This window comes from Schistocerca serialis, chromosome 5, assembly GCF_023864345.2.
Source record: "Schistocerca serialis cubense isolate TAMUIC-IGC-003099 chromosome 5, iqSchSeri2.2, whole genome shotgun sequence".
Lineage (NCBI taxonomy): Eukaryota > Metazoa > Arthropoda > Insecta > Orthoptera > Acrididae > Schistocerca > Schistocerca serialis.
In genome coordinates, this window is record NC_064642.1 from 421726773 (window position 1) to 421754408 (window position 27636).

General features: G+C 43.4%; 1 protein-coding gene across 3 annotated transcripts in view; it reads left to right on the forward strand.

Annotated features, from left to right (window-relative positions):
• Nucleotides 1-27377, forward strand: part of LOC126481640 (synaptotagmin-5) — a 398029-nt gene extending 370652 nt beyond the window's left edge. For all 3 annotated transcript variants that reach the window (XM_050105539.1, XM_050105541.1, XM_050105540.1), the window contains 3 exons: nt 1321-1438; nt 6295-6449; nt 25149-27377. In XM_050105539.1, the coding sequence (XP_049961496.1) occupies nt 1321-1438; nt 6295-6449; nt 25149-25304 (429 nt within the window). In that variant the 3' untranslated portion in view covers nt 25305-27377. The remainder of the gene's footprint in view (nt 1-1320; nt 1439-6294; nt 6450-25148) is intronic.
• The last annotated feature ends 259 nt before the right edge of the window (nt 27378-27636 follow it).

The window sequence follows — 27636 nt, forward strand, 5'->3', positions numbered from 1 at the left end:
TATCAGTCTTCGCTACTAATTGTGAAGCGCACTGTATACAACTCTTGCGCCTGGGAATCCCTGGCACACATTTAGTAAGCGGCCGCTACTACACTGAGGAGCCAAAGAAACTGGCACACCTGCCAAATATCGTGTAGGGCCCCCGCGAACACGCAGAAGTGCCGCAACACGACGTGGGGTGGACTCGACTAATGCCTGAAGTAGTACTGGAGGGAATTGACACCGTGAGTCCTGCAGAGCTGCCCATAAGTCCGTAAGAGTACGAGGGGGTGGAGATCTCTTCTGAACAGCACGTTGCAAGGCATCCCAGATATGCTCAATAATGTTCATGTCTGTAGATTTCGGTGGCCAGCGGAAGTGTTTAAACTCAGAAGAGTGTTCCTGCATCCACTCTGTAACAATTCCGCACGTGTGGGGCGTCGTATTGTCCTGCTGGAATTGCCCAAGTCCGCCAGAATGCACAATGGACATGAATGGATGCAGATGATCAGACAGGATGTGTACGTACATGTCATCTCTGAGTCGTTTCTAGACATATCATGGGTCCCATATCACTCCAACTGCACATGCCCTGCTCTATTACAGAGCTTCCACCAGCTTGAACAGTCCCCTGCTCACATGCAGGGTCCATGAATTCATGAGGTTGTCCCCATACCCATACACGTCCATCCGCTCGATACAATTTGAAACGAGACTCGTCCGACCAGTTAACATGTTTCCACTCATCAAGAGTCCAATTTCGGTGTTGATTGGCCCACGCGAAGAGTAAAGCTTTGTGTTGTGCGGTCATCTAGGGTACACAAGTGGCCTTCGGCTCCGAAAGCCCATATCGATGATGTCTTGTTGAACGTTTCGCACTTTTTGATGGCCCAGCAATTTGCGGAAGGGTTGCTCTTCTGTCACGTTGAACAATTCTCTTCAGACGTCGTTGGTCCCCTTCTTGCAGAATCTTTATCCGGTCGCAGTGATGTTGGAGATATGATGTTCTACCGGATTTCTGATATTCACAGTACACTCGTGAAATGGTCATACGGAAAAATCCCCACTTCATCGCTACCTCGGAGACGTGTCCCATCGCATGTGCGCCGACTATAACACCATGTTCAAACTCACTTAAATCTTCATAAGCTGCCATTGTAGCAGCAGTAGCCGATCTAACAACTGCGCCAGACACTTGTCTTATATAGGTGTTGCCCAACGCAACGCCGTATTCTGCCTGTTTACATATCTCTGAATTTGAATACGCATGCCATACCAGGTTCTTTGACGCTTCAGTGTAGTACCGTAATTATCCATGGGCTAATTTTCGGTTCTCGACAGGCGGAGCTGGGCGAGGTGATGGTGTCGCTGTCCTTCCTGCCATCTGCAGAGCGCCTCACAGTCGTCGTGCTGAAGGCTCGCAACCTCAGAATCGTCGACGACACCCGGGCGTCCTCTGGTAATCCCAGTGCATAAATAATCACTACATTTCCATTGTCATTATCCTATTGGAATTCCTTAGACTCGTTTAAGTAAAGTTCTAAACATTTTTTTTTTACATGCTGACAAAGTATTTTTCAACAATATACATGACACAAGGGTATTATATCAAAATAAGTTTAAAATAGTGATGGAGACATGGCTGAAAGAAAAAGCACTCTGTAGCACAAATGAATTTATATATGATGTAAAGGAAGATGACCTTTTATTGTAAATATGATTGTAACAACAAAATTGTAGCTTATGGCACACAACATAACTTGCAGTGTATGTAACCTGTGTTGTAACAAAATTAATTATTTGATGAGTACAAGAAAAGCAATATCTTGCAATAATATTTATATACAGTATGTTAATAATTGTATAATGATGTATCTACTGTCTATGCTTTATAGAACATAAGAGTTGTTCACAGATAACTAAGTCAGTTCAATTCAGTTCATAGCAAAGGAGGCTAATTATGTCTTCGAGCCGACTCCGTACATCGGTTGTGTAGGTGTGCAGGTATTCTCATTATCAACGCAATTCAGTTGCATAAGTAGTTGGGGTAACAAACGGAATGAATTATTTCGCAACAAGTCACAGGCAACCGAGTGTTTCTGCTTAAACTCTGACTAAGTACAGCAGTAGAATTTGGACTCGCCCTGTATTTCCTCTCTGTCAGACGTTAGCTGAATGAAATTCAAAATCACACACTGTCGTCAGTTCACACAAAAATGATGTTTTTTAGAAATGTTATGTTTATACTTTACACAACTCTATCATGGATGTTGCATCCTGATTATTTGACAAGTGTTCACAAGAAATACTAGAGGGGTTTCTGTGGAGGCAGAGCATGTTGCTCAATGGATGACACTGCCAAATTTTTCAATCCACTGCATCATTAATATCACAAATGGACCAAATTTACTCTAATTCTGACGTATTTAATAAACGCCATAGACGACCTTCGACGAATTGCAGTATTAGAAAGTGAAATTATGATCGTGTCTCCAATCTTGTAGAACAAAACTATCAAAATACCATTTTCAAGTATTGCCTAAAAGCCAATTCCTGTCCCTTCCCACTTTCTCCTGGTGTCAGCAACGTTAATTTTCATTTATTTCCAGTCATTATTTCTACAGAAGGTAAGGCACGTTAAACTCACATTCAAGAGCCGTCATTTTCGATTCCCAATCTGGACGTCCCAGTTTGAGTTTTCAGTGTTTTCTCCTAATAAATCCGGCCAATGCTGATGTAGTTCTTTACTTAAAATAACAGTCGTTTGCTGCTACCTTCTCTTCCTAAACTGAGCTAACGATCTGCCTGTAACGATCTACCTGTTGATGCAGCTTTAAATACTAAATTTACCTGTTCTGGTATGTATATATGGTGGTCCTAAATTATATGTCAAAAAAGTAACGGCAGGTAGAGGGGACCGAAATAAGAAAATGTCTGATAGGAATGTGTGTGCAGTAATGCTGCCTTGAGTCAGTAGATTCCTGATGACTACAGCGTATAGAAGCACTTTGCTGGCTTCGTTCCCGAATCTCGAACAGCATACATTGTTTCGCCAATGCGGAGCTGGCCAACAAGCATTTCATGTCTGGGGCTGCATAAGGAAATAGATTATCTGCTCAAAGCATGTACAGTGAGTGATTCCGTGATAGGAATCTGCCAGATAACCGAACATTTGAACGTCTTCATCGGGAGTTACGCATGAGTGGACCATTTTATGCTTCCAGGGGCGAAACTGGCAGTGGAAGATGCAGCTAAACTTCTGCAGTGGATGAAGGATATTAAACACAGTAGAGGATAATCCTTCAACAAGCTCGAGAGCTGTAGGACGTGCATTGAGTGGGTGCCATCAAAATGTTTTGAGGAATTTATAAGAAGACAGAATGCATTCATATCATTTACAGAGAGTGCAAGCATTAACCCCTGATGATTGTCTTCCATGTCTCAACTTTTCTAGTTGGTATCTACAGCAGACAATAAAACCTTCCCTCCAGATGTTTTATCTACTGATGAGGCTACCTTTACACAATAGAATATGTTGAACATCCCTAATTGTCACCAGTGGGCTTATGGCAACCCACATGGCTCAATAGGACATGCCTGCCGAGAAAAGTTTTCCATTAATACTTGTGCAGGCATTGTGCACAATAACTTAATAGGACCGTACATTCTACCTAGGTATTTAACTGGTCACACATACAACAACTTCCTACAGGAGGTCTTTACTGAACATCTGGGCAATGTTCCTCTAGCTGTCTGCAGACGAATGTGGTTCCAGCATGATGGAGTGCCAGCTCACTTCAGTCGAAACGTCAGGAATCACCTGGACTCTGTCTATGGCCAGCAGTAGATAGGATGGGGCAGCCTCATTCTCCTGATTTAACCTGCATGAATTTTCTCTTGTGGGGTCATATGGAAAGCCTGGTGTACGAGAGACCTGTCATATCTGAAGATCTAGTTGCTCAAGTGTCTGTTGCTGCTGGACACGTGATCAACATGCCTGATGTCTTTTCTAATGTACGCCAATCCATGCGCCATCACTTTGAATCATATATCACTAGTGGCTGCTCTTTCGAGCACCTCTTGGAAACTATTAATAAATTTCTGATGTCATTTGCCTTTTCAGTTTCCTGTGAATTGTACTGCTGTAGAAGATAGTGCTGTAATGTGTCATTACCGTACACACATTCCTATATGATATCTGCTTATTTAGGTCCCCACCACCTACCTTTACATTTTTGACATACAGTTTAGGACCATCCTGTATACTATATTCGTAGTACTGTTGAGATTAGTCAATGTATCATAGAAAATTTTCGAGCACCCAATTTTCACAAATGATAAAATAAATTGTGCATCCTTCTTAAACACAGTTGTTAATTCTTTATTTACCTGATGTCACTATGCAACACCACAGTTTTTCAAGTCAATTACATAGTCAACTAGGGAAATCATAGCAGAACTATGATGGTTCCCATTACCTACTGGTTTATGACATCCAATTTGGGTAGTTGCTCCTGCAAATCATGTGTTCTTCACTATCTGCACCAATAAGAAGTGTTTAAGTCCTTTTGCATGTATTCTGTGTTGCATAATTTTTTTTCTTATTTATGGCAATACGTGTCCAAAATTTAATTTGTTTAAGGCAATCAGACCTATCTGCTTCATATTATTTCACAATACTGCAAGTATGGTTTTGTAGTCAATAACAAATCCATGTGTAATTTTAGTCCATAACCACAGAAAACTGCAGGAATGATTATGCCCTTTGTGTGGATCAAGGCATCATGGACATTGCATGCTGAATATTTGATAAGTAATGCTTTAGATATTCACAATAAATACTAGAGACTCTTCTCTGCTAAACAATTATAGTAGTGTATTCTTCTGCAGGATACTCAGTTTATGGTTTGATATTTGATTGTGGTGCATTATGTATAATTTGAGAAAATATGGCTTCCTCTTTCTGACTTTTAGTTAATTTTGCTTCTCTGTTTTGTAGTTTATGGTGAAATAAGTTGTATCTTCATTAAATTCAAATCATGTGTCAACTACACAACAACATCCTTCATTTTTTCCATTTTCAGATGTTTTTGGGTATGTAATGCATAATGCAATGCTGTGTTGTCTCCTTTGGACACAGACATGTTGAACGTAGGGAGAGGCAGCCCTACTCAGAAGTGCGAGGAGTGCACTGCAGCAGGGTGGTGCACAGTCGAGCACAGGGATAAGTAGTAATTTGTACTCAAAAGCTCCTGCCAGGATTACTTGTTTTATTTGGCAGATAAACATGGGCAACAGATCCATTTTGAATGAGTGACTGGCTTCCAAACATTTGAGGCTCCTATTTTATTTGACCCTCTATTACGCTGAATTGAAATTTGTGACATTGTCAACAATTTTGCAAAAAGTAAAGCTTTCGTAGTAAAATCTCTGTAAATATTTTTGTTATTTTCAAAACTGAATGACTGATTAAATGTTTTTGATGTTTATGTGTGTCAATAAACAAAGATCTTACAAAATGTTTTTTTCTTATAAATACACAAACAAAATTAATATCCTAATGGAGTTTTGAATATCAGGGCTAGATCCTGATGGTCTAGGAGGTAGAGCAGTAGACTCCAGTCCCAGAGGTCCAGTTCAATACTACATAGTGGTGGGGATTTTTCCTCATTCCAATCCATCCAGGATGCCCCAGGTCCACGAAGTCTGCTTCAAGTGCACACTGGGATCTTTCTCAGAGGTAAAAGGTAGCCAGGGCACCACCCTCCTCCTCCTTGTATCACAGTGATGAAAGACTGCACTCTACCAGCAGTCAGGGCAATAGCCCAGTCACGGGCTGTGAGCCACAGAATTTACTTTATCTTTTTAGTCCTGGATTAGGTAGTCAACCTAACTTCAACATCAGATGAAGGCTCATAGGTAGTTCTCTCATTCCACTGGCAGATGAGCTGGGGCTGTCTCTGGATGTAGGTTACATATTGCCCTTTCTGCTCATGGCATAATGTTGGAGGCAAGAATCAGATCATACCATGACAGAATAGTTTGGGAAAAGCAAACTCAAAATTGGGAACTAATGTTCCAGGTTACAAACAAATGTCTCAGTGTACATAAAAGCACCAACAGGAAGCTTTTAATGTGTAGACATCTCTTTCATGGAAGGGTAATCAGGTGCACTGACCTGTGTTGACTGATAAATTTGGCACATGGACAGCCTTAGAGACTGTCTTACCATTTAAGACACATCTCCCATGGGGAGAATGTTGGAAGTATTGTCTTGCTGTTACTCACTTGTTGTTCACTTCCACCTGCCAACAGACCCCTTCGTGAAAGTGGCACTGGTGCAAGGCGGCAAGCGTGTCAAGAAGAAGAAGACGGGTGTCCACCGGAACACAGTGAACCCTGTGTTCAACGAGGCACTCACTTTTGACGTCAGTCGAGAGGCACTTTCAAGAAGCAGTCTTGAGATTCAGGTAGGCACATATTCCTAACCACTGGTGCTGTGGGCAATACAATTTCTTGGAATTTTCTCTCTGATACTTGTTAATTTTTGTCTCACACCATGAAGCTTTGATCCAAGACTAGGTGCAAATTCACAATTTTATCTACATTGACATTTACAATCTGTGCAGTTGTACATTTCTGAACATTTAAAGCAAATTCCAATCCTTCAACCACTTTAAAGTCTTTCAAGATCTGACTGAATACATGTGCAGATGTTTCCGAGTATTTCATTATACATAACTGCATCACTTATGAAAAGTCTGAGGTTAGTATTTGTTGTGTCGGTAGCTGGGCCGACACCGTGAAGTTGAGATGGCTGAAAAGGCAAGCTAGACTAACGCAGACGGGCGTGATGTACTGGAACAGGATACGTAATTAATGTTAGGAAGAAAAGTACGGAGCAGGATTAATACTTATCTTTAATATCATTGTGGTACATCGATCTTGACGATACACAGGAGACTTTAAGTACAATCACTGTATGGCTAATGGCGCCTTGCTAGTTCGTAGCCATTAACTTAGCTGATGGCTATTCTGTCTCTCGGCTAATGAGAGAGAAAGGCTTCGTACATCTGGTCGGTAGCTAGGTTCTCGTACAACTGGGGCGAGTGCTCTCTCGTATCACGAGACCTGCCTTGGTGGTGGCGCTAGGTCTGCGATTACACAGTGGCGACACGCGGGTCCGACATGTACTAAATGGACCGCGGCCGATTTAAGCTACCACCTAGCAAGTGTGGTGTCTGGCGGTGACACCACATTCCTCCCCCGCAAATCGGCGAACGGTCGTGAGATAAGGCTTCCGTCCGCCGTGGGGAGGACCACATGTTGACGTATGCGAGGAGGTGGGGAGCCTAACAACAGGCGAGGCCGTGCCACCCGCACCCGGCCATTCGGTCCGAGGGGAGCTAGGAAACGCCTGAAAAACTAGTCCAGGGTGCACGTCAACATGCGGTGTATGCGCCCGTAAAGAGACAGGAGGGACCGAAGGATCAACCTCCATCGCGTCGGGGTAGCCGACGCGCGATGACGTCATGTGGTCCGGAGCGGGCGGGAGTTCCATGGCGGAGGACAGCTGGTCACGGGAAGCGATCGGCGGCGCGTGACCCTGGGAGGCGCTCGGCGGCTGCAAAGAAGCGTCGAATGCGGGCGGCGCCGGCGGGAGAACAAGCGGCGGCGGCGGCGGCTGCTGCTGCTGCAGCGGCGGCGGCGCGTCGCCATGGGGCAAAATGGAAGGCATCGTCGGTAACACCTGGGGATGAGGCGAGCCAGTAGATGGGTCCCCAGGGCGCTGACCGGACGGCACCGTCGCTGAAAGCAGACGGGGAGCGGCAGAACCCGAGCGACGACAGAGGCGCAGCTGATTGAGATGCCGACGCACCTCACCAGAGGCCCCCAAAACCAAATACATCGCGCGGCCGAGGCAGCGAAGAATGCGCCCTGCGAGCCAACGCCGTGAACCTCGATAGTTGCGATAAAATACAACGTCGCCTGGAGCAAAAGCAGGAGTCTGCCGCTGCACCGGAACCTGATGCGGCGGATGCAGCAATGACATCAAGGTGCGATGAGGACGACCGTGGAGCAACTCAGCCGGCGAGCGACCATCTCGGGGCTGAGAGCGATACGAAGACAAAAAGAGCAACAATGCGTCCTCCCGAGAATGCGACTCTTTCAATTTCAACATCTGTGACTTGAAAGTCCGGACCAATCGTTCAGCGGCACCGTTGGACTGAGGCGAAAACGGCGCGGATGTCAGATGTTGAATACCATTGGCCTGGCAGAATGACTGAAATTCTGCGGACATGAATTGTGGGCCATTGTCGGAAACAATAGTCTGCGGAAGACCTTCAATGCAAAAGATAGCAGACAACGCTTGGATGGTAGCGGAGGACGTCGTGGAAGACATCCGGACAACAAAAGGAAAATTACTGAAGGCGTCGACCAGAACCAACCATCGAGCATTCCAGAATGGACCAGCAAAATCAATGTGCAAGCGTTGCCAAGGGGAAGTGGCTTTTGGCCATGCAAAGACTTTCCGCGGCGGTGCGGATTGTTGTTCGGCACACGCCGGGCACGAAGAACACATATTCGTAATCGCAGCATCGATTCCGAACCAAGTACAGTGCTGACGAGCAAGTTGTTTCGTTCGCACTATACCCCAATGTCCTTGGTGAAGAAGCCGTAAAACAGAGGACTGTAACGAACGTGGGACCACGACTCTGGACTGATCATTATCAGAACGCAACAACAAAACACCACGTCGAACAAAAAGTCTCTCCTTGTGAGCAAAAAATCGGCGAACCAACGGATCCTCGATCCGAGACTTTGACAAAGGCCATTGCGTAGCAACAAAACGTAAAACAGTAGCAAGGACAGGGTCAGCAGCTGTGGCTGTAGCTACACGACGAAAATCAATCGGAAACGATTCGACCACTTCATCGGTTTCCGAATCAATGAACATGCAAGCAAGTTCGGAAGAATCGAATGCTTTATCCTCAGCAACAGGCAAACGGGACAACGCATCGGCGTTTCCGTGCTTAGCAGTGGACCGATACAAGATATCGTAGCGGTACTGCGAGAGGAAAATAGACCAGCGAATGAATTTCTGCGCTGTACGTGGAGGTACAGGCTTGGTCGGATGAAAAAGCGATGTCAAAGGTTTGTGGTCTGTGATGATGGTAAAGTGACGACCATACAAGAAATCATGGAACTTAGTAACACCAAACACGAGAGCCAAAGCTTCTTTCTCTATTTGTGAATAATTTCTTTGCGCAGACGAGAGCAATTTGGACGCAAAGGCAATAGGGCGATCATGGGAGCCAACTTTGTGCGCAAGCACAGCACCGATCCCGAAATCCGATGCATCTACCATCAACAAAAGGGGTTTCTGGGGATCGAATGGCGTGAGGCAAGTATTAGAAAGCAACGCCGATTTCAACTGGCGAAAGGCGCGTTCACATTCCGTCGTCCAGACGAACGGAACACCTTTACGGCGTAAGCGATGAAGCGGAGCTGAAATGGAAGAGGCATTGCGCACATATTTATTGTAATAATTAATTTTACCCAACACACTCTGTAGCTGTTTCACATTTTGAGGGGAAGGCAATTCTTGTATGGCACGGAGGTGCTCTGGACTCGGATGTATGCCTTGGGCATTAATGACATGTCCCAGGTATGGTAAGTCACGAGCAAAAAACACACATTTGTCCTTCCTCAAGCGAAGACCATTTTGCCGCAAGACCTGAAATAATGTTCGTAAGTTCGCAAGATGATCTGCTTCTGTCTGTCCGGAGATCACTATATCGTCCAGATAGTTTGCTGCAGTAGGGACCGACGCACAAATAGTTTGTAAATATTGCTGAAACAAGGCAGGGGCGGATGCACACCCGAATGGCAGTCTTTTGAAGCGGTACAAACCAAGATGCGTGTTAACCACCAATACGCGCTGGGATTCGTCGTCCACCGGTATTTGCAAGTACGCATCGGCTAGGTCCAACTTTGAAAAATATTTTCCCGGGCACAGTTTAGCAAAAAGATCTTCCGGGCGGGGCAAAGGAAAAGTAGCAGTCACTAGCTGTGGATTCACTGTGGCCTTGAAGTCCACGCAAAGTCTCAATTTTCCGGAAGGTTTTGGCAAAATTACTAAGGGTGAGGCCCAGAGAGAAGCTTGCACACGTTCAATTACACCCTGTGATTCGAGATCGTGTAACGTCCTTGCGACCTCATCACGCAATGCGTGGGGAACATTGCGCGCCCTGAAAAATTTCGGTTGCGCGTTTACCTTCAGTTCTAAATGTGCTTCATAGTTTTGAGCGCAACCTAAGCCCGGTGCAAAAATGTCTGCAAATTCGTCACACAGCCGAGAAACACTGTCTGTAGGCACAGTCTGATTCACTGATAGGACCTGATTTACAATAGACATGTTAAACAACTGAAATAAATCTAGACCAAACAAGTTCACTGCAGAAGAAGAACGAAGAACGTAAAATGACACAAGTTTTGTTTGTCCCTTGTATGTTGCAAGAAGGCTGCACTGTCCTAACACAGGAATTGTCTGTCCGGAATATGTAGTGAGCTTAACATTTGCGGAACGCAACGGAGGTTTGCCCAGTTGTTTGTATGTGTCATGATTGAGCAATGAAACTGCAGCTCCGGTATCGAGCTGGAATGGTATCACTTTGCCTTCAAAGTCTAAGTCCACAAAAAGTTTATTGTTCTGCTGACGACAAGAGCGACTGTTTTGTGCAATTGGAACAGACACTGGTACAGAATCACTTGCTAATTGACGTGATTTCCGGCGACGTCGACGCACAGTTTTTGTGGGACGATCACAGTTACTGTGAGAGAAAGTGTCACTGGACGAAGTGCAATTAACGACATGAATGTCCATAGGCGAAGGTCCACGAGCCTGAGTGTCCTTGGTTCGATTCCGGCGCAAAGCAAAGGGCCTGGAATGATTGTGATTGTCTGATCTGAGCTTTTTCTGGCAAACACTTTGAACATGTCCTTTCTTATTGCAGAAAAAGCAAATAGCTTGGCGTGACGGGCAATGTTCACGCGAATCTCTAGTAGCACACCGCGGGCACGATTTCACTACATTTGTGGGCTGGCGCGGCACACGTGGCTTAGCGCGCGGCGGCAGCTGTGCGGACGTGCGCGAGGCCCGGTTACCGGGCCGCGCAGCGCGTCCAGCGGGCCGGTTAATGTTACACACGGCTGGCGAAGTTTCAAAAGATTCCTGAGCACAGTCAAGTGTGTCCTGTCTATCCAATATGTCTATCACTTGTTGAAGGGAGGGATTAACTAGTTTCAAAATTTGCTCCCGTATGCGAACATCAGAAACGTTCTGTGCAATTGCATCACGCACCATTGTATCTGAATAAGAAAGACCACAGTCACATTCAAAGGCACAGTCCCTAGTAAGTCCTTGCAATGTTGTTACCCACTCCCTATTAGTTTGACCGGCCGTACGTTTTGTACGAAAGAACGTATACCGTTTTGCAACCACATTAACGGTTTCTTTGAAATAGGCATCTAATGCAGACAAAATTTCCTCGTAGGACAGAGTTGCTACGTCGCGTCTGGGAAACAATTTCACTATCACACGGTATGTGGTCACACCGACACAAGAAAGCAAAAACGGCTGCCGCTCTTTACCTTGAATTCTGTAGGCTGCTAGATGAAAGTTGAACTGGCGAGACCACTCGTGCCAGGTCTCATCGGCTGCCACGTATGGTCGAAAGGGAGGTGCAACAGCGTTTAGTGGCAGCGGTAGCGAAGAAGCGGCTGCGGCCGCTTCGGTTTGCAGCGCACGTTGACCCTGGACGAGCTGTCCAAGGGCATACAATAACGCCTGCGTCTGCTGATTCTGCAAGCGATAAAATTCGGACAGTACATCTGGAGAATGTGGCGAAGCCATGACACAATTAAATGTAAGCAATCAGAAAGAACTCTTTTATCTCGTCGCCAATGTTGTGTCGGTAGCTGGGCCGACACCGTGAAGTTGAGATGGCTGAAAAGGCAAGCTAGACTAACGCAGACGGGCGTGATGTACTGGAACAGGATACGTAATTAATGTTAGGAAGAAAAGTACGGAGCAGGATTAATACTTATCTTTAATATCATTGTGGTACATCGATCTTGACGATACACAGGAGACTTTAAGTACAATCACTGTATGGCTAATGGCGCCTTGCTAGTTCGTAGCCATTAACTTAGCTGATGGCTATTCTGTCTCTCGGCTAATGAGAGAGAAAGGCTTCGTACATCTGGTCGGTAGCTAGGTTCTCGTACAACTGGGGCGAGTGCTCTCTCGTATCACGAGACCTGCCTTGGTGGTGGCGCTAGGTCTGCGATTACACAGTGGCGACACGCGGGTCCGACATGTACTAAATGGACCGCGGCCGATTTAAGCTACCACCTAGCAAGTGTGGTGTCTGGCGGTGACACCACAGTATTAATATTGTTTACAAGGTCATTAACATACAATGTGAACACAAGGGTTACAACACAATTCCCAGGGGCACATCTTAAGTTACTTCTAAATCTCTTGATGACTCTCCATCCAAGTTCATACGCTGCATTCTCTCTAATAATAAATCCTCAACCCAATCACAAATTTTGCTTGATACCTCTTATGGCCATACTTCTGATAAGTGAAGACCTCCATAAAACCAGTCAAATTAAAAGTGGGGGGTGATGGCTAGTTAGATTGAAACAGGAGGAAGGAGGGGGTAGGGTGTAGGACTAATGACCTTCTCCATGCAAACCAGCATTGATTCCAAACTATGAGTCTTTCAAAAATCAATTTACACTTTTTCACGTGAAATCATGTAAGCCATGGATCAAAGCAGTCAGGTAGCTGCAGTATTTCTTCACTTCTGAAATGCATTTGAATCAGTCTGTTCTGTCAAAGCCTCTTCATTCCTGCAGAACTACTGCACTTACATCCATCTGAGCTTGCATACTCTACTCAAACCATCATCTTCCTCTACAATTTTTACCCCCACCAGTTCTTTCCATTACCAAATTGGCTGTTCCTTGATGTCTCAGGATGTGTCCTCTCATCCAACATCTTCCTTTAATCAAGCTGTGCCCTAAATTTCCTTTTTCCTCAGTTCCATTCAGTACTCCCTCAGTAGTTATTTGAATATCCATCCAGTATTCAACTTTCTTACGTAGCATCACATTTCAAAAGCTTATATTCTTTTCTTCTGTGAACTGCTTATCATCCATGTTTCACTTTTGTGCAAGGCAATTCTATATGCAAATATCTTTGAAAAAGCTTCTCAACATTTAAATTTATATTAATAGTTAACAAATTCCTATTTTCCAGAAATCTTTTCCTTGCTGTTATCACCCTGCACTTTATATCCTCTCCACTTTGGCCATCATCAGTAATTTTGTTCCCAAATAACAATATTCACCTACTTCTTTTAGAGCCTCATGTCTCATTTTCTAACTTAATTCTGTAAGCATCACCTGATTAATTCAACTACATTCCATCGCTGTTTTTTCCCCCCATCTTAAAACCTCTCTTTGAGACATTATCTGCTCACCTTGATTCATCTTCCAAGTCCTCTGCCACCTTTGACTGTGTCACAGTGTCATTGGTGAACCTCAAGTTTTTTATTTCTTCTCCCTGTATTATAATTTCTTTTTCACATTTTTTCTCCTTGATATCCTTTATTGCTTGCTCAGTATAGTGAGTGAATAACATTATGGAGAGGCAACAGACCTGTCTCATCCTATTCTCAACTGCTGCTTGCTTTTCAGAAAATACTGTACATCCCTTCAAAATCATTTGTCCCAAATTTCTAGAAGTACAAGTGTCATGCAGTTGATTTAAGAACTGTAATGGCAAGAAACTCTCACAACATCAGTAACCTCAAAACTTACACAAAAATAAATTGAAATGAGAATTTACCTTCCTTAAATTTCACTTAGCACTACTACAAAAACAGGGCTGCAGTCTGTAATTTTCTAGAATTCCTTGCCATTTTTATGCTGGTTTACTCTCCAAAAATGAGCTGAAGAAATTTATAAATTCATATAATTGTACAAAAGTGTACTGTGACACTTTCACTCAAAAATATTTTTGGTTTGATTATATTAGATTAGATTAGTACTTGTTCCATAGATTATAAATACAACACTTCGTAACATTGTGGAACATGTCAGTTTAACAAAAGTTCTTTATATATCATAACTCAACGTTTTTAAATAAGTGTGATTACTAATTTATATCTCAAAATTCAGTAGAAGGAGTTGTCTTTCAGAAATTCTTTTAATTTGTTTTTAAATACTGGTTCACTATCTGTCAGACTTTTGATGCTATTTGGTAAGTGACAAAAAACTTTTGTGGCAGCATAATTCACCCTTTTCTGTGCCAAATTTAGATTTAACATAGAATAGTGAAGATCAGTCTTTCTGCTAGTGTTGTAGCTATGTGCATTACTATTGCTTCTGAATTTGAATGGGTTATTAGTAACAAATTTCATATATATTTAGAAGCTAATGTAAATGTCCTTAGTTCCGTAAATAAATGTCTTGCAATATTGTCTCGGTCGGGCTCCAGCTTTCATTCTGATAACACACATTTGTGTAATGCATACCTTTCTCCTTAATGATAAACTACCCCAAATATGATGCTACATGAAAGGACTGAATGAAAATAGGCATAATAAGCTAATTTACTGATATGTTTATCACCAAAATTTGCAATAATCCTAATGGCATAAGTAGCTGAACTCAAACATTTCAGTAGATCATCAATGTATTTCTTCCAATTCAATCTCTCATTAATACACACACCCAAAAATTTTTGAATATTCTGCCTTAGCTGCAGAATTCTGTTGAAACTGTTTATCATACTCTATATTTATTAATGCTGTTTTGCCATTTACTGTACAGAACTGTGTATACTGTGTTTCATTGAAATTTAATGGGAGTCCATTTGCAGAGAACCACTTAACAATTTTCTGGAAGACATTACTTACACTTTCCTCAGCTAATTCTTGTTTGCTGGGTGTGATGCTTATACCTGCACCATCATCAAAAACAACTAGCTTTCCATCTTTGTGAATATAGAGTGGCAAGTTATCAATATATTTTGTGAACAATAAGGGACCCGCAGCATTTTCTGTTGAAAAGTCTTTCTGAAAACAAAATTGTATATAAAAACAAAGATGAGGTGACTTACCGAACAAAAGCGCTGGCAGGTCGATAGACACACAAACAAACACAAGCATACACACAAAATTCAAGCTTTCGCAACAAACTGTTGCCTCATCAGGAAAGAGGGAAGGAGAGGGGAAGATGAAAGGAAGTGGGTTTTAAGGGAGAGGGTAAGGAGTCATTCCAATCCCGGGAGCGGAAAGACTTACCTTAGGGGGAAAAAAGGACAGGTATACACTCGTACACACGCACATATCCATCCACACATACAGACACAAGCAGACATATTTAAAGACAAAGAGTTTGGGCAGAGATGTCAGTCGAGGCAGAAGTGTAGAGGCAAAGAAGTTGTTGAAAGACAGGTGAGGTATGAGTGGCGGCAACTTGAAATTAGCGGAGATTGAGGCCTGGCGGATGACGAGAAGAGAGGATATACTGAAGGGCAAGTTCCCATCTCCGGAGTTCGGATAGGTTGGTGTTGGTGGGAAGTATCCAGATAACCCGGACGGTGTAACACTGTGCCAAGATGTGCTAGCTGTGCACCAAGGCATGTTTAGCCACAGGGTGATCCTCATTACCAACAAACACTGTCTGCCTGTGTCCATTCATGCGAATGGACAGTTTGTTGCTGGTCATTCCCACATAGAATGCATCACAGTGTAGGCAGGTCAGTTGGTAAATCACGTGGGTGCTTTCACACGTGGCTCTGCCTCTGATCGTGTACACCTTCCGGGTTACAGGACTGGAGTAGGTGGTGGTGGGAGGGTGCATGGGACAGGTTTTGCATCGGCGGCGGTTACAAGGATAGGAGCCAGAGGGTAGGGAAGGTGGTTTGGGGATTTCATAGGGATGAACTAACAGGTTACGAAGGTTAGGTGGACGGCGGAAAGACACTCTTGGCGGAGTGGGGAGGATTTCATGAAGGATGGATCTCATTTCAGGGCAGGATTTGAGGAAATCGTATCCCTGCTGGAGAGCCACATTCAGAGTCTGGTCCAGTCCCGGAAAGTATCCTGTCACAAGTGGGGCACTTTTGTGGTTCTTCTGTGGGGGATTCTGGGTTTGAGGGGACGAGGAAGTGGCTCTGGTTATTTGCTTCTGTACCAGATCGGGAGGGTAGTTGCGGGATGCGAAAGCTGTTTTCAGGTTGTTGGTGTAATGATTCAGGGATTCCGGACTGGAGCAGATTCGTTTGCCACGAAGACCTAGGCTGTAGGGAAGGGACCGTTTGATGTGGAATGGGTGGCAGCTGTCATAATGGAGGTACTGTTGCTTGTTGGTGGGTTTGATGTGGACGGACGTGTGAAGTTGGCCATTGGACAGGTGGAGGTCAACGTCAAGGAAAGTGGCATGGGATTTGGAGTAGGACCAGGTGAAACTGATGGAACCAAAGGAGTTGAGGTTGGAGAGGAAATTCTGGAGTTCTTCTTCACTGTGAGTCCAGATCATGAAGATGTCATCAATAAATCTGTACCAAACTTTGGGTTGGCAGACTTGGGTAACCAAGAAGGCTTCCTCTAAGTGACCCATGAATAGGTTGGCGTACGAGGGGGACATCCTGGTGCCCATGGCTGTTCCCTTTAATTGTTGGTATGTCTGGCCCTCAAAAGTGAAGAAGTTGTGGGTCAGGATGAAGCTGGCTAAGGTGATGAGGAAAGAGGTTTTAGGTAGGGTGGCAGGTGATCGGCGTGAAAGGAAATGCTCCATCACAGCGAGGCCCTGGACGTGCGGAATATTTGTGTATAAGGACGTGGCATCAATGGTTACAAGGATGGTTTCCGGGGGTAACAGATTGGGTAAGGATTCCAGGCGTTCAAGGAAGTGGTTGGTGTCCTTGATGAAGGATGGGAGACTGCATGTAATGGGTTGAAGGTGTTGATCTACGAAGGCAGAGATACGTTCTGTGGGGGCTTGGTAACCAGCTACAATGGGGCGGTTGGGATGATTGGGTTTGTGGATTTTAGGAAGAAGGTAGAAGGTAGGGGTGCGGGGTGTCGGTGGGGTCAGGAGGTTGATGGAGTCAGGTGAAAGGTTTTGCAGGGGGCCTAAGGTTCTGAGGATTCCTTGAAGCTCCGCCTGGACATCGGGAATGGGGTTACCTTGACAAACTTTGTATGTGGTGTTGTCTGAAAGCTGACGCAGTCCCTCAGCCACATACTCCTGACGATCAAGTACCACGGTCGTGGAACCCTTGTCCGCCGGAAGAATGACGATGGATCGGTCAGCCTTCAGATCACGGATAGCCTGGGCTTCAGCAGTGGTGATGTTGGGTGTAGGATTAAGGTTTTTTAAGAAGGATTGAGATGCAAGGCTGGAAGTCAGAAATTCCTGGAAGGTTTGGAGAGGGTGATTTTGAGGAAGAGGAGGTGGGTCCTGCTGTGACGGGGGACAGAACTGTTCCAGGCAGGGTTCAATTTGGATGGTGTCTTGAGGAGTCGGATCACCCTCTCCAAACCTTCCAGGAATTTCTGACTTCCAGCCTTGCATCTCAATCCTTCTTAAAAAACCTTAATCCTACACCCAACATCACCACTGCTGAAGCCCAGGCTATCCGTGATCTGAAGGCTGACCGATCCATCGTCATTCTTCCGGCGGACAAGGGTTCCACGACCGTGGTACTTGATCGTCAGGAGTATGTGGCTGAGGGACTGCGTCAGCTTTCAGACAACACCACATACAAAGTTTGTCAAGGTAACCCCATTCCCGATGTCCAGGCGGAGCTTCAAGGAATCCTCAGAACCTTAGGCACCCTGCAAAACCTTTCACCTGACTCCATCAACCTCCTGACCCCACCGACACCCCGCACCCCTACCTTCTACCTTCTTCCTAAAATCCACAAACCCAATCATCCTGACCGCCCCATTGTAGCTGGTTACCAAGCCCCCACAGAACGTATCTCTGCCTTCGTAGATCAACACCTTCAACCCATTACATGCAGTCTCCCATCCTTCATCAAGGACACCAACCACTTCCTTGAACGCCTGGAATCCTTACCCAATCTGTTACCCCCGGAAACCATCCTTGTAACCATTGATGCCACGTCCTTATACACAAATATTCCGCACGTCCAGGGCCTCGCTGTGATGGAGCATTTCCTTTCATGCCGATCACCTGCCACCCTACCTAAAACCTCTTTCCTCATCACCTTAGCCAGCTTCATCCTGACCCACAACTTCTTCACTTTTGAGGGCCAGACATACCAACAATTAAAGGGAACAGCCATGGGCACCAGGATGGCCCCCTCGTACGCCAACCTATTCATGGGTCGCTTAGAGGAAGCCTTCTTGGTTACCCAAGTCTGCCAACCCAAAGTTTGGTACAGATTTATTGATGACATCTTCATGATCTGGACTCACAGTGAAGAAGAACTCCAGAATTTCCTCTCCAACCTCAACTCCTTTGGTTCCATCAGTTTCACCTGGTCCTACTCCAAATCCCATGCCACTTTCCTTGACGTTGACCTCCACCTGTCCAATGGCCAACTTCACACGTCCGTCCACATCAAACCCACCAACAAGCAACAGTACCTCCATTATGACAGCTGCCACCCATTCCACATCAAACGGTCCCTTCCCTACAGCCTAGGTCTTCGTGGCAAACGAATCTGCTCCAGTCCGGAATCCCTGAATCATTACACCAACAACCTGAAAACAGCTTTCGCATCCCGCAACTACCCTCCCGATCTGGTACAGAAGCAAATAACCAGAGCCACTTCCTCGTCCCCTCAAACCCAGAATCCCCCACAGAAGAACCACAAAAGTGCCCCACTTGTGACAGGATACTTTCCGGGACTGGACCAGACTCTGAATGTGGCTCTCCAGCAGGGATACGATTTCCTCAAATCCTGCCCTGAAATGAGATCCATCCTTCATGAAATCCTCCCCACTCCGCCAAGAGTGTCTTTCCGCCGTCCACCTAACCTTCGTAACCTGTTAGTTCATCCCTATGAAATCCCCAAACCACCTTCCCTACCCTCTGGCTCCTATCCTTGTAACCGCCGCCGATGCAAAACCTGTCCCATGCACCCTCCCACCACCACCTACTCCAGTCCTGTAACCCAGAAGGTGTACACGATCAGAGGCAGAGCCACGTGTGAAAGCACCCACGTGATTTACCAACTGACCTGCCTACACTGTGATGCATTCTATGTGGGAATGACCAGCAACAAACTGTCCATTCGCATGAATGGACACAGGCAGACAGTGTTTGTTGGTAATGAGGATCACCCTGTGGCTAAACATGCCTTGGTGCACAGCTAGCACATCTTGGCACAGTGTTACACCGTCCGGGTTATCTGGATACTTCCCACCAACACCAACCTATCCGAACTCCGGAGATGGGAACTTGCCCTTCAGTATATCCTCTCTTCTCGTCATCCGCCAGGCCTCAATCTCCGCTAATTTCAAGTTGCCGCCACTCATACCTCACCTGTCTTTCAACAACTTCTTTGCCTCTACACTTCTGCCTCGACTGACATCTCTGCCCAAACTCTTTGTCTTTAAATATGTCTGCTTGTGTCTGTATGTGTGGATGGATATGTGCGTGTGTACGAGTGTATACCTGTCCTTTTTTCCCCCTAAGGTAAGTCTTTCCGCTCCCGGGATTGGAATGACTCCTTACCCTCTCCCTTAAAACCCACTTCCTTTCCTTTCTTTCAGGAGTGCTAGTTCTGCAAGGTTCGCAGGAGAGCTTCTGTAAAGTTTGGAAGGTAGGAGACGAGGTACTGGCAGAAGTAAAGCTGTGAGTACCGGGCGTGAGTCGTGCTTCGGTAGCTCAGTTGGTAGAGCACTTGCCCGCGAAAGGCAAAGGTCCCGAGTTCGAGTCTCGGTCGGGCACACAGTTTTAATCTGCCAGGAAGTTTCATATCAGCACACACTCCGCTGCAGAGTGAAAATCTCATTCTGGAAACATCCCCCAGGCTGTGGCTAAGCCATGTCTCCACAATATCCTTTCTTTCAGGAGTGCTAGTTCTGCAAGGTTCGCAGGAGAGCTTCTGTAAAGTTTGGAAGGTAGGAGACGAGGTACTGGCAGAAGTAAAGCTGTGAGTACCGGGCGTGAGTCGTGCTTCGGTAGCTCAGTTGGTAGAGCACTTGCCCGCGAAAGGCAAAGGTCCCGAGTTCGAGTCTCGGTCGGGCACACAGTTTTAATCTGCCAGGAAGTTTCATATCAGCGCACACTCCGCTGCAGAGTGAAAATCTCATTCTGCCCACTTCCTTTCGTCTTCCCCTCTCCTTCCCTCTTTCCTGATGAGGCAACAGTTTGTTGCGAAAGCTTGAATTTTGTGTGTATGCTTGTGTTTGTTTGTGTGTCTATTGACCTGCCAGCGCTTTTGTTCGGTAAGTCACCTCATCTTTGTTTTTATATATAATTTTTCCCACGTGGAGTGTTTCCTTCCATTATATTGAAAACAAAATTGATACTTTGTTAGTACTTTATGTTTACAAGTATGTGAAGCTAATCTAAAATGCATTACTTTTTCAAGAATTTTGGATAATGCTGTCAGAAGTGATACTGGGCAGTAGTTGTTGGTATCAGACCTATATTCCTTTTTATGCAATTGCTTAGCACTAGAATATTTCAGTCTATCAGGAAAAATTCCCTGTTTCAGGGAGTTATTACATATGCAGCTGAGAATGCAACTTATCTGTTGGGAACAAGCTTCTAGTACTCTGTTGGGATTTCCATCAATTCCAATTTAGGAAGGGGGTTGGGGGTGGCACACATGAACTATGACCCACCACCATGCAGATTCATATTTGGTTAAGGTATGTTTCGGTGGCTCACATTTCATCTTCTGCACTGGAGTCATTCTCAGAGGCTATAAATGTGTAGCTATTTTATTTTCCAAGCTGTAGTCTCTGTGGGTGTCAGCTGCATTATGAGAACTGTTAAGAACTGAAATACATAATGCTCCTAAAACATAAATAACCAATTATCAAAATACTACCAGCAAAAATCTGCATTGTTTCCTCTCCCTATTTTGTCACACACTAGTTCTCTTCCTTCTGCAGCCTCTGACTCTCTTAGATACCATCATATCACAGTCAGTTAGCAGTCTTGTTTATTCAATTATTATAGATTTCAGTAATCAATCATTACTACTTTCATTTATAGTATACTATCAGTAATAAAATTAATTCTCCTCTACTTAATACTTACTATGGAACAAGAGTTCCACAGATCACTAAGTTCTGCAGTTATGAATCTGCACTAAGTAACTACTGATAAGTGCTGTAGCAGATGGTTACTGCAACAGCAGTATAGCAAATCACTTATCTAGAGAAAATATTCTATGGTTATCCTGCACAACTGGACAGGAGAACACTGCAAAAATCAGCTGTAGTTTGATAGTTTCCCAGAGCTACAAGCCATCATCTAATTGATAACTAGTATTGTCTAACAGCTGTCAAAAGCATTTGGTTGTGTAATTCACAGTGTCGTGCTATAGAAGCTCAAATATAATGGAATCATAAATCTTGCTAGTATGCAACTGCTTTTCTGTCTCTCGAACTAAAGTGATGCAGAGTGTCACATTAAGAAACTCAGGAGCTGTGCACAATGAAAGAGTATTTTTAGAATGAGAAATAATCACATTGGGTGTACAACAGGGATTGATACGTGGTCTGCTTTTATTCTTATACAGTGGTTTGTTTTAACTTGAGGCAAAATTTGTAAAGGGAATCTGTCTGTGCTACTAATGGCACATCCTAACCACCCCTCCTGCATGGGATGGGTCAACTTTGTGTATTCAAATGGGAACTCTCCACCCCCACCCCAGTTTTACTGCACGTTTGGATTCTGTGCTGACAATACATACAGTGTACTCAAACCACTGTTTTCCATTCATCATATGTGATGCTGTAATTGACAAATATCAAGCTGACAGTTTTTGCAATTAAGAACTGACACATTTAATTCTACATTTAACTTACAATGTAAATGTAAACCTTTGTGTTCTAATGCTTGATATGTATGTTCAAAATTTACGTTAATGTTGTAAATATGGTTGTACAGTACATCATCATTAGCCATTTCAGTGTCTGATTAGAAACTACATTTAGCATGATCTAGGAATGACTATGTGGATGTAATAGTTTTCTGTGCCTATCAGGATGCTTGATACTGATTTCTTGCATTTCGCTTGATTTCACAGGACCCCTTGCCTCTCACCATGTGGTTGCTTGATTTTGAACACTTGTCACTATCATCTCATGGACATTTTACCTTATTACAATGACTATGGTTGGTATTCTACTGGTAGCCAGATAGTGACCAGCACAAGAGTTACAGTGGTTGAGCAGAAACAAAAAATGAAACCAGTCACCTGTATGGTGGGGTCAGACAGTGGCTACCGAAATCAGCATTCTGGTGGTTTGGGGACACACCACAATCAACCCCATAAGAAACAGAGAAATATGTTACTATATAAGTAGTTTATTTCCCAGAAATGTCAATGTCTAGCATGCAAATGCACATTCACATAATAAATGGAATATAGAACTAAATGCATCAGTTCTTAATTGCAAAAATAGGCAACTTGATATTTGTCAATTACGGTGCCATCTATGATGTATAGAATGGTTTGAGTAAAATGCATGTATTTTTTGCACAGAATCAAAATATGCAATAAGAAAGGTGAAGGGGCCTCCCATTTGAAAATACTAAGTTCACCCTGCCCATACAGCAGGAATGGTTAGGAGGTGCCATTTGTACCACAGACAGGTGTCCCCTTTACAAATAATAGCTTTTGACCTAGAGCATTTTTTGTACCATGCGTTATTTTTGAGATAATTAGTAGCCTGAAGTTAAAACAACCTGTCTACATTTCTAAATTATCTGCCATCATATATCCAAGAGGCAGAAACAATTCACTTTGCTAATAATGCAAGTATTACAATAAAATATAATGGAGAAATTTTGACACTTAAAAAAGTAAACAATATTTTTTAATAACAAAAACTGTTACATTGCAAATGGACCATCAGAAAAGTGTGGTGGAACACAGTATATGCAGTTTGGTATTGCACAAGCCCTGACCACTCCATTATAAATATTGCATGAGAGTAAATCAATGAATGAAACAGAATGCTCTAAGTCTTGGGTGTTTACACAGGTAAGTGTCGAAGTCATATTTACAGATTCCTGGCCAGGTTGGGGATTTTCTCTGCCCGGGGACTGGGTGATTGTGTTGTCCTCATCATTCTATCATCACTCATGAAAGTGGTAAGATTGACAATGTGTACGAGTGCTGATGACCACGCAGTTGAGTGCCCCACAAATCAAACATCATAATCCTCATCATCACCTTTCACAACATACTGTAAAAAAGTTTGCAGTTAACACAGAACATTGAAACATAAGTAACACTCTGTAACTGCACAGAGTTACATTTGTTTCCACAAATGTAGGAGGAAACCACAAAAATAAATATAAACCAAAATTTTGAGTGTTTCATTTTAGCCTATCAACAGTGGAACATGTGATATGGTGCCACTAAAACATGACAAAACATCTTCATCCAAAGGAATTATATCAGAACCGGTAATTGCTTGAAATGTCCAAAATAGTTGCCAATTTTTGCACATTCAAGTAATGTCAGTACAAAGTGATTACCCTGATCAGCAACCCAAAACATACATTGAGGTGACGAAAGTCCTGGGATACCTCCTAATATCATGTCAGCCCTCCTTTTGCCCAGAGCAGTGCAGGAACTTGACATGGCTGGACTCAACAAGTCATTGAAAGTTCCCTACAGAAATACTGAACTATGCTGTCTCTGTAGCTGTCCTTAACTGAGAAAGTGTCGCCAGTGCAGGATTTTGTGCACAAACTGAGCTCTCAATTACATCCCATAAATGTGTGATGGGATTGATGTCAGGTGACCTGGGTGGCCATATCATTAACTCAGACTGTCCAGAATTGTGGCCTGGTGACATGGTGCATCATTGTTTGGGAACATGAATAGCTAAAAATGATGTCCAAGCAGCCGAACAAAATTATTACCAGTCAGTGATCAGTTCAGTTGGATCAGAAGACCCAGCTCATTACATGTAAACACAATCTCCACCATATGGAGCCAACACCAGTTACACAGTGCCTTGTTGACCAATGTGGGTCTCTACAGCTTCTGGGGACTGTGCCACACTCAAAACCTATCATCAGCTCTTACCAACTGAAATTGGGACTCATCTGACCAAGCCATAGTTTTCCAATCATCTAGGGTCCAACTGATACTGTCCTGAGCCCTGGAGAGGTGCCACAGGTGATTTCGCACTGTTAGCAAAGGCACTTGTCAGTCATCTGCCGCTATAGCCCATTAAGGCCACATTTTACCACATTGTCTTAATGGATATATTTGTCATATGTCCCTCATTCTTTTCTGGGGTTATTTCATGCAGTGCTGCTTGTCCGTTAGCACTGACAACTCTACATGTATGCTGCTGCTCTCAGTTGTTAAGTGAAGACCCTCAACCACTGCGCTGCCTGTGGTGATAGGTAATGCTTGAAATTTGGTATTCTCAGCACACACTTGAACCAACCTCATAGACTAACATACAGCCAGAAGAGCAGTGTGCTAACCACATGCCATTCCATATCCGCATGCAGTGATACCTGTGGGCTGAGGAAGACACAGTGGCCAGTCAATACCTTTGGGCCTTCACAGCCTGTTAGGGCGGAGTTTAGTTTTTTAAGCACACACTTGAAGCTGTGGACCTCCGAACATTGAATTCCCTAAAAGTTTCTGTAATAGAATCTCATATGCATCTAGCTCTAACTACCATTCTGTGATCATAGTCTGTTAATTCCCATCCTGTGGCCATGATCACATCATCAGAAACCTTTTCATATGAATCACCTAAGTACAAATGATAGTTCCAACAATGCACTGCCCTTTTGTACCTCGAGTACGTGATACTACTGCCATCTGTATATGTGCATATTACTACCCCATGACTTTTGCCACCTCAGTTAATGTAATAAATGTTTGTCTTCAGGTGCTGCATGACAGCCTACTGGGTCCTAGTGAGCTGCTTGGACGTGTATTGCTGGGCAGTGACTGTGGATCCTCCACGGATCGCGCCTTCTTCTCAGAGGCAGTTGCTAGCAAGACAGCAACAGCACGCTGGCTGCAGCTTAGTGAACCTCAATGAGCCTGAGAACTGAGACACACTAGTATGGCATGAAGGGAGCCCACAGCCCAGAAGAGAACAGTTACCAAAGATCCCGTGAGAATGTTACCTGTGGGTTTTGTCAAAGTTAATTAATTGTGGGAAATGAGACAGGCTTGTGCCAGCCAAGAAAGGGAAATTCATAAAATTTTTGATGACCAGCTCCTTCCAATGTGTTTTGTGACTAGGTCTGCATTTTGTTCCACCCTAATGTTGTGATTGCACTCATCCAACAATATATCTGTGATTGAAAAAATACACTTTCAACTGGTTACACAAACTCCAGTTATCTTCCAGGATGTTTAAGGACAAGACCTGCATCTCCAAGAAACTTTACATCATTTCTGAAAGTTGTATTGATTGATAATTGTGAGTTGATAATAGATGAATTAAGTCCTTTAAGATGTATCGAGATAAACAACTTCCTTCTTTTCATATAAATAGCTTTGAAAACAGAACATGAGCTTCACTGAATTAAACATTTGTTTTGGTTTTGTTTTGCACTGTCCCTGTTCACTGAAACTGTTCATTTGAGGTGTTATTTACCTTCCAATTTATCTCATGGTTCCCCTGGCATTATTGAGTAGGAACACATGGGTGCAAAAATAAATTGCACTACTCAGTTACAAATTGCTGTTGTTGAGGAAAATTTGGTTTCTTTACTTTCTTGCATGCCTTTTATAGTAGTGGATAACAGAAAATATTGCCCTAAATATAGTATTTCAGTAAATCTAATAAAATTTACATTGGTCAACATTTAGTCACATAAATGACATCAGACATGGACCTAGGACTGGGAAATAAGCTGTCAATATATTCATTGTATGTGCTAAAGAAATCCCTGTGGTAATAAAATTGAAATAAATGTGAAATTTACATGGTAAAGACTGCAGACTATGTATGAAGACTCATTCTGACTGAATGTACAGGTTGTAGACTCATATAATGCACCAACAGTTGTATATTACTATTATTATTATCTGCTACTGCTTGCATTTCCCTCTTCAGGTGGTCAGTTCACCTGCAGAATCATGAGTATACCATAGCTGAAGATAGATGAACATGAGCGGTGGGTTGTACCTGCCATTCATCATCACTTACACCCTTCACCCAAGTCTTCTCACACAGCTGGTTGTATGCAGTGAACAAAACCATAGCCACAGCACTTATCACAAGCAACCAATTTGAGCAGCCCTTTCTGTGGATTTCCCTAAGCATTCTCCTTTAAAAAAGTAACATCATAAAGCAATAAAACCCTACTAAATATTGAAAATCATGTTGTATCACAGTCATCTAATATGACAATCTTCATTATTATTACCAGTCTCAGTTTTTACTGATCATCCTAGGTTACAGGAAGTTTTATAATTACAATATCTTTGTGATACATATATGGTGTTCCATTCTGCTCTATGCATAATCCATAAAATGAACTGAAGAACAGAACTCCATATGTAAAATTTAAAAATTGTTCTAAAGATCCAGTATATCAATTTTGTTACAGTCCATCCTAATAGTATGCCACATATAATTTCTGGAGGTCTAAAAATTGTTGGAACAATATTACTGGTAGATGTCTGAACCATTACTGTCTTGTTGTGACATTCTTCCAACAGGTGTTGTATATTTTGTAGTATTAGACTATTGATGTGTTGGACCTTCTGATCAGTGTTTGGATTCTACATAAGGCCATTTGTGATCCAGTTTGTGTTTTTGGTGCTATATAGAATGAGATGGAATCTCATGTACATATTCACACAGATTTTGTACAAGATTACCATTAGTAACAATCAAAAATTGCAGCAATAAAAAAAGACCATTTGGCAGTGGTACATGATTCTTGACAAACATGTGCAAACTGAAAATATTACAGGAGCTGTTATTAAAAAGTTGCTAATGCTACAAAACTGTGCTGAACACACTTCAAAGACCCTTCTTTCATTTGATACAACTATTTACTTAAGAAACTGAACAGTGTTTACTGACAAAAATTGTCAGGCTGATGGTTTTCCTTATCTGTTCAGGACCTTTCAAATTGCCATTATGTTCTTTCATTTTGATGAACTCTTTTAAAGAGCCCACATCTTTTCTACCTCATTCTTTCAATTGCCCCAAACTCACTTACTCTCTCTCCCCCTCTCTCTCTCTCTCTCTTCCCTCCCTCTCTCCCCCCTCCCCCCCCCCCTCCTTCCAAGCCCAACCATTTGTATGTGTGTGTATTGTGGCTTGCATATATATATATATATATATATATATATATATATATATATATATATATATATATATATATATATATATATGTGTGTGTGTGTGT